We start from the raw sequence: 12,489 nt of genomic DNA on the forward strand, positions 1-12,489 counted from the left end.
TATTTAATATCTTAAATCAACCAATACAATACACCCTATTAATAGAATAAAAAACAAAAACCACATGATCACCTCAGTAGACACAGAAAAGGATTTGAAAAAATTCAACACCCTTTCTTCATAAAAACTCTCAACAAACTAGACATAGAAGGGAATTTTTTTAACCTGATAAAGAGCATCTACAAAAATTCTAAAGAAAACATTATACTTAATGACTGAATACTTTTCCTCCGAAGATTAGAAACAAGATAAGGATGTCCAGTCTTACAACTTCTTTTCAACATTGCATTGGAGACTCTAGCCAGTGCAATAAGGAAATAAATACAAGGCATCCACAAAAGAAATGTAAAAAGGAATAAGTAAACCTGTTTTTATTCACAGATGACATACTATACATAGACATTTCTAAGGAATCCACACCAAAAAAAATCTATTGGAACTAATAAATGATTTAGCAAAGTTGCAAGACACAAGATCTATATCAAATAGTAGTGGTAGAAATCCTGCTTCATTTCTATGTGCTTTCCCTATCCTTAACATATCATAGACAGCTTTTCTATGCTACAGTGAATGGTTCCAGGACTATCCCTTTAAAAAGAAAAGGAATAATTTGAATTTTAGAAATTCAATTTTCCACAATTACCAACTGAAAAATAAATACTTCCCCATTTTCATGTTTTCAGAGCCTCTGCAGAGATAAGAACAATTTTCTAAATTATTGCTAACAGCTGGGCCGAGGCATGATTCGAGGCAGGTGGTGACATTAAACAACATCTTTCCCCCCATCCCCACACAGGCTTCTGAAGGATCCCAAGACCTCATTGTGAGTCTTACCACTCTGTATTTAGGGTTGGCTGGCTGCAGGACATCCCCAAAAGTTGTGCCTACAGGCGCTCTGTCCACAGTATTAGGGATTAATGGGGCCATCAGGTCTTTGAAAAATGGAGGCTCTGGACCACTGCTCAGATTGGCTACTGTATCCTAGAACAGAGAGCATTTGCTTAAGAAGCATACAATGTAGAGTCAAGACCCTTTCCCCAGATCCCCAAAAATGCCTTCATGAAAGCAAACACATACACACTCACTTTCCCACTCCCTCTCCCTCTTCCCAAGAGCTAACAACTGTAACAAAATGCAAGGGGAACTCTGATGAAATAGGAGCCTAGATGTCCATAATTTAAACTTTTGTGACTAGAAGAAAGTGTCGATCACAGGTAACACTTTCACTCCCCTAGGCAGTATAATCTAGAGTGTAAGCTAGGAATCATGTTCCACGAGTTTAGATTCTGGGACAGCCATTCTTTAACTGTATGGCTCTGGACAGAAACACATGATAAGCCTCTGTAACATGACACTGTAATTATTCTTTAAAGGTTTGAAAAGTGTTGAGTCTCTCTTATCCAAAGTCACTACCAAGCTTTTTCCTAAATCCTTCTCTGTGCTCATTAAAGAATATAATAAATATATTTTTAATTTAAAAGTTAAGATCAGCCTGTATCATGACTGGTTTAATCTATGCTTTCCACAAAATTTGTCACCTTTAATAGTGTCACCAAAATTCTAATCTCAAATTTTAAATAGCCCTCATATGGATTTGATGTACTTTAATCCTTGCTTTATATGTTTAATCTTGACAGCAGCCACATAACCTACTCGTTATCATTCTCATTTTGCAAATGGGAAGTTAGGCTTGCAGATACTCAGTGGGTTTTTTTTTTCAAGATCACACAGATATTCTTAGACACGTAACTGTAAAATTCTGAAACAAATTTCCACAAAATGAATCACACTTTTCTTCCTAAATATCACTATAAAATTTGATGACACTACTTCCATGGGAAGAGCTATAAACCTGTAATTGCATGAAAGTTAAACAGCGGTTATCTCTAGAGATGGGTTAGAGGTTTATACTTTTCTTTATAATCTGAATATTCTACAAATAGTTAGCTTTTATGATGAAAAATAAAAATAGTTCTATTTTTTTAAAAAAGTATCAGACCTAAAATTGAAAAGAATATTATGATAAAACAATAACCAGATAATTTAAATATATCCGAAGTAAATACCTTGTACTGAAACTTCAAACACACAGTCAATAACTAATTAGATGGAGGCATATGAAATTGCCCATATTTCACTATTTTGACCTACAGAAACAGCAGTTTTGTTTCAATTTAATATATCCAAGCTCTTTCTTTGAAAGGGCTTTATTGTCTTTGCTATGCCATCATTGCCTCACAGCCTTTATTGGGGCTTATGTGGTATTGTACAAGGGTCCATTTATCACGTTAAAGTCCTTATCCTGCTTATTGACTAATCTTTTGACACCAGAGTACAGCTTCATATATAAACCATATTCCAGAGGGAAGATTTACACAAGTGGAGTTCCTTTAAGTAAACTTATTTTGGTGTACAGATTTTAGGTAGACACAATATGTGTGTACATTCCAAGACACTGTTGCACTTTATCAAATCTAAGGCTCTACTGATTATAATCACTATTATTATTTTTGAACCACCAAGAAAGTGAAAACATGCTACTAACTATAATCGTAAGATTCCTTTGATTGGAAGATATTGAGTTGGCCAAAAAGTTTCTTCAGTTTTAAGTAAAAATAAAAGACATTTTTCATTTTCACCAAGAACTTTATCAAACAACATATTCACTAACCGAATGAACTTTTTGGCCAACCCAATACATCCCAATTTCAGCGATGTTATAATATGGAAAACGGGCATCTCAGAACTGATAAACCACTCAATTCAGGAAGCAACTGGAGAGAAACTGACCAAGATTAGAGAGCACTGGTTCAACTCACAGTTATAGTAAGCTTGACCACTTCTCATCTCTGAACCTATTTGCTCATCTGAAAAACGGGGGAAAATACCTCCATACTTCACACGATGATTGGGAGGATAATAGCTATGAAAAAAGTGGTCACTACCAAAAGATGTTAACTGACTCTGAATTTATTTTACCAGTTTCATTTCTTAGAGATACCTCACAGCTACAATATTTTTAAATATAAAGATTTTCAAAGAAACTGAACACTCAAAGCTAAGGTCTTTTTTGCTTCCCTTTGCATCTCCCCACCCCTGAGACACACAAACATACAATTTTTGATTACCGTAGCAATGGCCTTAGCAAGGACTCTGAAACGCTGGATGTAAGCAGACAGAGTATGTGGTCCATAAATTGTGGATGCTGCTTCATACCGCTGAGCCTGCAGGAGAGGCAGAACAGAGTCTTACACCATCCTGCATATTTCGATCCACTTACAGAGGTGTTGCATTTTAGTGAGGGGTGATGACTGGATGTCTTGCATAAGCCAAACTGACATAATTCAAGGCTACTTATGACAAAGGAGAGTGGGCATTTCCATTTACCAGCAAAAATAAATGGCTCCCATCAACTACTTGTTCAAGGCAGTGAAGAATTCTCCTGGCTTATGCCTTTTGGACCAACAGTCCAGTTAAGCTGAAAGAGGGTAATATCTCCTGAGTTTATGTCTATTTTAAGTACTTGTAATATAAATGTTTTCCCCCAAAGAGTACAGCAGGAGAAAAAAATGAGCAAAAATAAGAGTCTTAGTACCTCCTGGATAAACTGGGGGGTGATGGAACTATCTGGAGAAGGACATTTAACCCATCATAGAACTATAAAATAGAACCGAATACAACTCCTTTTACCTGAGCGCCAAGGCTTTGGTTGTTCCACAGAAACCTCCAATTCATCAAATCTAACCTGGAACTCATCACTCCAAATATATCAGCTTTCCCTGCAACATTCTTCATCTCAGTGAAGGCCATCCGTCCAGTCTCCCATGCCAGGATCAGCTTGCAGTCACCTTAGACCCCTCTCTCTCCTTCATCCTATATCCTATAAGTCTCCAAGTCATCATTCCTTAACATCTCTTGAATTTTTTCATTTTCTTCTTTCTTTACTGCTTTACCTTGGTCAAACCCTTAGCTCTCATCCAGATCATAACTACAGCTTCTTAATCAGTTCTCTGCCTCTACACTTGCCCTTCCAATTCATTTTCTACACTGCCATCCTAGTGAGCTTTCTAAATCACAGATTTCAACAGAGCATTCCTTCCTCTAAATTCTACTGCAGTTCCCCAAAATCTTCCTTATTGACTCAAAGCTCTGTAGCACAGCACAAAAGACTCTCCATTGACCTAACCCTTGCCTCCCACTCTAGCCCCTGTCTCACTACCCTCATCATGCTAATTCCATGGTACTCAACTAATTATGGCCCCTTAAATATACTAAGTCTGCCCCTCTGGACCTTTGTGTATGTAGCTCCCTCAATATGGAACATCCTCCCTAACTTTTATTTGCTCAATTAGTCCTTACTCATTCTCAATAACTTGGACAAATTCTACATCTTCGTGAAAATCTGCCAGTCCCCAACTTCAAATACCCAGTCTAAACTGGTGCTCTTTCTCTTCGTTTTCATAACACCTTGTGCATCCCTTTCACAGAAATGTAATCATCTGCTTTCTTCTATGTCTTTTACTGGCCTATAAATTCTAGTGGTCTTGAGGGCAAGGCATTGTTATGCCCAGATAGTGGCTAGTACAGTATCTCTCACAAAACATATCTGTTGACTGAATGAGTGAATTAATTAATTAATTAATTAATACTAATCCTTTCATGTCCCTAACCAGGAGACAAGCTAGTAGGGGTTCCTAACTTTATTTGCGCCTTGGACTACTTTGGCAGTCTGTTGAGGCCTATGGACCCCTTTCAGAGCAACATTTCTAAACACATAAAATAAAATACATGGATTGACAAAGGAAACCCATTCAACTGAAATCAAACAATAATAAACCAATTTTGTGATAGAGTAATGTTTGTGCTTCTGTATGATGCTACTAAATAACAAGATCTAGTAGCAGATCTAATAACTACTGTGATTTTAAAATAGCAATGAGAGTAAAAGGTATTTCCAAATGTGCAGTAACTATTTGTGATATGAAAAATATTCATGGTTCCTACTGGTGACAAAAGTCAGAGGTACAGCTAATATTACTGTCATTTGTTGCCTACATTCATAATTGAAAGAAATGCTAAATGATAGTTACAGATAAATGAAAAAGTGGATACATGAAAACTTATTCGCATCTAAGTTTACCCCAGTTAAGAACCTTTATTCAACAGGATTTCCTAGAAGGCAGGGACCCTTCAGTAAAGTCAACAGAGGGCAGCAGGGCAGACTCTACTGCTGGAATTACTGAGTATTTGTCAAGGGGTAGCCTGTGTGCCGCAGTATGGATTGCCAAGTTATACCTGCAGATGTATTAGAAACCATTAATTGTGGAACTCTACACTGTTTTCACGTTTTTAACTACTGTTGTTTAAAAGTACTTGGGCTACTTTCTGTACTATTTGTAAACAAAAACGCATTACCAGCCAGCAGCCTCCCTAATTTTTTTGAGGCTCTGTTTCTTAATCTGTATCATGGATATAATAATACCCTACTTCAGTCAGGGCTAATTGTGAGGATTACGTAAGATCACATTTGCAAGGTGCTTAGCCAGTGCACTCAATAAACAGAAGCTATCAATGGGAGCTTTTCCCAGGTTCTACAGAAGTTTAAGGCACCAGAAGCATTAAGGATAGAGTTAGGAATGTTGTATGCCATAACGCAGGCTTATTATCAGTGCCCCTGACAAAGTAATTTATTTCAGGGAAAGTGGAAGTCAGTGAGACTAGAATTTTGACCTGAACTTGGAAATGGTCAACCTAGAACTCCCAAATACAACCTCTGGCTTATCATTCTCTTACCAGCCCTAAAACAAAATCACCTCTCAAAAACACGATTGAGGAAGTCCACAAAGAAATTCTGCATTTGACGCAATAGTCTTGACCAGGGTATAATTCATTTAAATGATGAGAACTTTTTATTTTACCTGGTATTCTTCATAGGTGGTAATGTAGTGTGTATATACATTGCATAGACCCGAAATAACAACAGTCATATTCAGCATCCCATAAGTTGCAAATTCCTAGGGGGAAAGGGAGAGTGAAATAAAATTACTCTTCAACTTATAGTGTATTATCATCCTACTTATACTTAACATACAATTATAAATATGAATCATTTGTAAGATAACTATCTTAACAATATTTTTCCTAATGATCAAAACTGCCTAGGAGTACAGGAGTATCAAAGGATCCCTTAGGAAAACTTAAAGCCATAACTCTGCACTATAGTTGGGCAAGTCAATGGATCTCCGAACATCTTAACGATTGTATTTGCAGATGCAGAATCTTCTTATTACCAAAATACAGATATTTTATCAATTTCCAAAAAAGTATAATGGGAACATATTAGCTAACCACAGGAGTTATCTCCAGCTCCATATAATAAGACATTTGTTGATTATGTCATCTTAGAACCATCTACAATACTTTCTGAATGTAAAGAAAATCCCAAATATAGATAAAATACAGCATTTTTAACGTGTTAGATTTTTATTTACACAGGACTTGAAGATACTAATGTACTTGGGGTCATTTACTACTGAATCCATAAAACCATTATCAATTTTTAAATTATTAGTACATAAATACAAATGAAATATTTTAATCTTATTATAGTTCTCTTATATTTTTTAAGTTTGTTCTTATGCCACCAATATTTCATTTTCACCTCCAGCCATTACTTTCAAGACGTGTAAAACTCTCGTCATCTTTGCAAAGAATAATTTAAAAGGTGCCAGATCATAGGGATAGGGAATTCTTTTCTCTTTTCCAAATAAAAATGCATGGATATTTTATTTCGTTTTTAATTTACCTCTTGAACTGCCTCCCGAAGTCTTCGTCCAGACATGGTCCTGAGTCAAGAAAACAGAATTATCAAAGTGTTTTCCTATTCAGAATGTACACAAGGTACACAGAAAGACTTGTAGTGAAAGCCAAAATGTTAGCCTGGCTAACAATAGTAAAGTGTATAGAAACAATGCAAGTTAAAGTTGAGCTTTTTTCATCACTGCCCTATCTTCAAGACAAATCCTAAAGTGAAAACAGACAACTTGAAGGAGGAAAACAGAATCAATGAATATCACTGGCAAAAGATCCCAATCACTTTCCATTCACTGAGTCAACAATAGGTTGCATTCTATGTTAATAACAGCTGAGGCAAGTAGAGAGTGTACTGTTCCTGCCTACAGAGAACTTACTATTTCATTCATTCATTTAATCCTTCAGTAAAATATTGGACACCTACCACGTACCAGACCCACTTCAAACTGCTAAGGATTCAACAGTATGGAGCTGACATTCTAGGGAGGGAAGATGGTCAACAAGCAAATAAAAAAGTGAGATGACAATAAGTTCTATGGAGAGTATAAAGTAGGATAAGGATGAAAGAGAATGGTGGTGGTCATTGTGGGGATGGCGGTGTTCGTGCTGATGCTGTAGTGATGTGGTGGTGGTAGGAGCGGTGGGGGGTAAAGACAATGTTATATCATGTAAGCAAGACTGGCATCTCTGTTAGAGTTTTGAGCAGAGAATAGAAGGAATAAACGAGTTGGCCGTGGGGATAAATGGAGGGTAATTGTTTCAGGCAGAAGGAACTGTAAGTTCAAAAGCCCTAAAACAGGAGCATGCTTGGTAGTCTGGGAATGGCACTGAAGCCAAGGTGGCTGCAGCAGGGGTGGTCAAGGGGGAGTGGTATGAAATCAGATCAGAGAGCTTGCTGAAGAGAGGATCACATAGGGCCCTGTCGGATATTATAAGGGTTTGAGAATTTCTCTGGAGAGTTAGAAGCCATTGAAAGGTTTTGAATAGTGACATGATTTGACTTATGCTTTTCAGGGATTACTCTGGTTATAATGTTGAGGAAAGACTATAGAGGAGCGAGGGAGAAGCAAGAAGGTGAGACAGGAGGTTATTGCAGTAAAATCCAGGGGAGAGATAATGGTGGCTTAGACCCAGGTTGGGGCCGGGGGATGGGGAGAGGAAGAATGTTGGAAAGTGTTGAATAGAACATACAGAATTTGCTAAAGGATTGAAAGCAGGGAAAATTGAAAAAGAGAGAATTCAGGGATGACTCTAAGATTTAGGGCCTGAGCAATGGAAAGATAAAAAATTGCTACTTACTAAGATAGGAAATATGGCATAAGGATCGGATTTAAAATATGTTTCCATGCTTCTAATACCTAAACTGATTGTTTCACGACCCTATATTTTAATATTATTTAAAGTCTTTCTACTGACATAATAAATCATTGTATAATTTTATTGGAATGATAACTTTTCAGATTTTTCTCTTTACTTCAGGTTACCCACTAGTAACAGGCAGAGAGAGATTTATTCTTCAGAGGCCCCACCAAAAGAGGGTGGGAATATTTGTCACCGTTGCCAAACATAGCACAGTAGGATACAAAGGAGTCAGTACAGAATTATCTGCCCATGATAAGAAGTGATCCCAACAGAAACACATCCACAACAGTTACATGTGTAACTACAAAATAAAAAAGAGGAACTTACGTAAACTCCCCAGGGATGGCAGTGATGGCCAAGAACCCAAGGGTAATAATCTGAACATCAACAATATCTGGGTGCCAGGGATGAGGTTTTGACAACTAAGAACCAAAAGCATGAAAACTGTGTTAAGAATATTATTCTTTCTATCAAGAGACTGACACTGCTCATAGAAGTTCCTTTATTAAAGAATTTCAAATGTTTCCAGCTGTTTTGAGGTGTCTTATCCTAATATCATATTTTTTTTCTAATTCACATAGTATTAAATATTCTATCTATTCAATAGTAATAAGATGTAAATCTCATATACCAGTGTCCCATTAACCTGGACTTATTTTCTCATCAATGAAGTTTCTCGTGGATTTGTCATTGTGGAATCACAATGTGTAATAGATAACCAAGTGTTCTCCTATATTACCATGGTGACTATCCTTATAAAAGATGAATAAGGAATTACCATCATTTAGAATAGCTTAAGTTGATGATTTCTTTTTACTTTAATAGCACTTTAAATCTTCAGTTAGCAAGTCTTGCCTTGCTTTTTAGGTTTTCTCCAAGAGAATCTACCCTTTACCATATTCAGATTAGTAGAATCTTTCCCTCTATTCCTTTGTTTCCTCTCTTTCTTCTTCCTGGAGAATTTTAATTAAATATTAGAAAAAACGCTACTTAAAAATTTTTTCTACATCAAAAATCCATGATAGTATGAACACTGGTATGAATATGAAAATCCATGTTCCAAAGAGTATTTAAAGAATATTGCTTTAGTTAATAATGTTGCCTGAGTTGTGAGAAAATAACCTGAGATGTTTTTCTCTGCAAAGAATTCTGTGTTCACTCTTATTCTGGAGTCAACATAAACAAATCCTGAATAAGAAAAATGTTAATCTTATTCTTCCTTTTCCACTGTTCTAATTGTTTCATTTATTTACTATAGATGTAAAAATCTAAGTCAGTGTATTTAATAATCATAACCCTTATTTCTTAGAGTTAGACTTATAGCATCCATATTTTTTAATATTAAAAATTTGATATGGGAACATCTGAATAACACACAGATCTACTATTCAACACAGAGCTACTAATCATATCTGATAATTCATAAATGTAAAAATAACGATATACTAATTTCACTATGAAAATCAAAATGTATTACCTCTCCAGTATGAAGAAGGATTGGCTTTGGTTTTTGGCATTCTTTGATTTCCTCAGATGGCTTGCCCAGGATCTGATCCCGAATACTGTCCCAAGATGGATCCCCTACTGTTGTCCCTATTAGGAATGTTATAATTAATATGATTCCAACCCTCTGAAAAATATCATCATTTTGACAAATGTTGTACAACAATGCTTTTAGGACTTTGAGAGATTTTATCAAGGTTGTTGTTCAATGATTCCAAACAGTTTGCATAATAGAAGAGGCAAAATTTCCTGTACATCCTGAAGTAGGAGCCATTGTTTAATTAGATCCTCAGTGTGGTTGATAGAATAAAAGAATATATATGTTCTACAACCTTAATTTTTTTTAATTGATCTTTCTCAACCACTTTGCAAATAAAAAAATATGATATAATTAAATGTAGGTCTATGAACTGAATCACCTTTTTCTTATTTTGAAAACTATAAAAAAAACACCTCCAACTTGAAGTACCAGTTGTTTGACTTGTGGTCTCTAAAGACCCTTTCTTGAATCTCCACTTAATTATGTACACACACACACACACACACGAGCAATTAAAACAACCATCAAGCATAACACCCATAATCTGGGGGAAAGCTATGTTAACTACAAAACCTAAGAACATAGACTCTATAATCCATTAGGAAAATATAACAACTATGAACATATATGGACCTAATAACAGAGTACAAAAATACATGAAACAAAACTGACAGAAATGAAGGGAGAAACAATCAACAATAATAGTTGGAACTTCAATAACTCACTTTCAATAACAGATGGAATAACGAGTGAGAAGACCAATAGGGAAGTATAAAATTTGAACAGCACTAGAAGCCAACTAGACCTAACAGATACTAACAAAGGACTCCATCCAACAACAACATAATATATATTCTTCTCAAGTGCATATGGAACATTATCTAAAATAGACCATATGCTTGCCATAAAACAAACCTCAATAAATGTTTTAAAGTATAAATAATACAAAGTATGTTTTCAACCACAATGTAATGAAATTAGAAATAAATAACAGAAGAAAATTTGATAAACTCACAAATATGTGGAAATTGAGCAACATGATTATAAATAGCTAATGGTCAAAAAAGAAATCAAAAGAAAATATAAAAACAGTTTCAGATGAATGCAAATGAAGACACAGTATATCAAAACTTATAGAATGCAGTGAAAGCAGTTCCCATAGGGAAATTTACAGCTTTAAATGCCCTTATAAAGAAAGGAGATGACCTCAGCAAGATACCAAAGTAGAAGATATCAGCTTTCATCCCCCCACAGAATACAATAATTAGCTATCCACAAAAGAAAATAGCCCTAGGAGGGCTCAAGAGTCCAATTAAAAACCTACAGCAACACAGTGGAGCAAAAAAACAGAATAACCACATGAAAAGAATCACTGGGAAGGTTGGCTTATCTGAGACATCTCAAGAAGGCTAGGAACAAAGAAGGGCAGAAGATATCAGTACCAGCCACATAACAGGTGCCATCATTTGCTGCAGTGGCCTGCTCTGTGGAAGACCCTGGCAACCCTTGCCACTGAGAACCTGAACAGCCTCTACAACAGACTCTCTACAGCTTTCACGAAAGAGGACCCTGTTTGTCAGTGCAAACCCCAGAAGCCTGCTCCAAAGAGACACCAACAGCTTGTATGACTGAGGTAACCAATGATGGTTGCTACCGTGGATCACTGGAGAGAGAGGTGCTGCTGTACCTCCCTCATGAGGAGCTGCTGTTCCACTGCCCTGGAGTCAGGGCTGTCAGTCCCCCACCCCCAAACCCATACATGCCCCTGACCCCAGAGCCATGGGTGTTCCATGTATGCCCATGTTTCAGACCCCAACTTTGTGACCACGCTGTGTTTTCCTGGGCTCCAAACTCCAGACCTGTAGCTGCCCTGCAAGTACCTGTATCTCAGGCACTGGAGCCACTGCAAGTGGACCTGAACCCCAGAACCACTGTCCTCTGCAAATGCACGTGTTCTAGTCCCCAGCTCCATGGCTGCTCCACATGTGCTCGTACCTCAGGCACACAGCTGCTGGTGAGCCAGTGCCCTGGACCCTGGAGGCATGGTTGCTCCACAAGCACCCACGCTCCAGATCTCAGGTATGTCACTGTTCCATGGATGCCACATATCAGACATCAGTGCCACCACCACTGTGAGTGTACCTGAAGCCAAACATAGCACCAAAAGTGATGCCCTTGGCCATGACATCCCTCAAGGGAGAAAAAGATGTCAGGATGTCCCCAGCAGATTTCACCACTGAAGATCACAACAGCACTCACAGCAGCTGCAGATACCCTTAGCATTGGCCTTTAAGGACCCATGCAATCTTCACCAATGATGACCTAAGCTGACAGAGCTGCATGGAGACTATGCCACTTGGGCTTCCCTGGAGCTGGAACAACCACAGTCACCCAGTCAATGTCTCTGCAGCCACCCACAGGCGAAGGCCTTTCCCCACCAAAACCATTCTGTAAAGTCTGGAAGAGGTGACTGATCCATCAAATGCACAGACAAATACAATTCTACGAGAGACAGCAAAAATCAAGGAAACATGACATCACAAAAGGAACACAATAATTTTCCAATAACTGACCCAAAGAATTGGAGATCTACAAATTGTCAAAGAAGAACTCAAAATAATTGTGTCAAAGAAGTTCAGCAAGCTACAAGAGAACACAAATATACAACTTAACGAAATCAAGAAAATAATTATGAACAAAATGAGAGTTCAACAGAAAGGCAGAACCATAAAAAAGAGCCAAACAAATTCTGGAGCTGAAGAATGCAATGA

At 37.2% G+C, this 12,489-nt stretch overlaps 1 protein-coding gene across 7 annotated transcripts in view; it reads right to left on the reverse strand.

The window, feature by feature from the left end:
- ASAH2 (N-acylsphingosine amidohydrolase 2) overlaps nucleotides 1–12,489 on the reverse strand; it is a 93,515-nt gene that overhangs the window by 27,570 nt on the left and 53,456 nt on the right. For 6 of the 7 annotated variants that reach the window (XM_082339453.1, XM_082339452.1, XM_082339455.1 and 3 more), the window contains 6 exons: nucleotides 9,653–9,768; nucleotides 8,503–8,597; nucleotides 6,806–6,845; nucleotides 5,919–6,014; nucleotides 3,129–3,224; nucleotides 835–981 (listed from right to left, as the gene is read on the reverse strand). In XM_082339453.1, the coding sequence (XP_082195579.1) occupies nucleotides 835–981; nucleotides 3,129–3,224; nucleotides 5,919–6,014; nucleotides 6,806–6,845; nucleotides 8,503–8,597; nucleotides 9,653–9,768 (590 nt within the window). The remainder of the gene's footprint in view (nucleotides 1–834; nucleotides 982–3,128; nucleotides 3,225–5,918; nucleotides 6,015–6,805; nucleotides 6,846–8,502; nucleotides 8,598–9,652; nucleotides 9,769–12,489) is intronic. The other variant, XM_082339456.1, reaches the window with a different exon arrangement.

Source organism: Balaenoptera borealis, assembly GCF_965194805.1.
Source record: "Balaenoptera borealis genome assembly, chromosome: 10".
NCBI classification, from domain to species: Eukaryota; Metazoa; Chordata; class Mammalia; order Artiodactyla; family Balaenopteridae; genus Balaenoptera; species Balaenoptera borealis.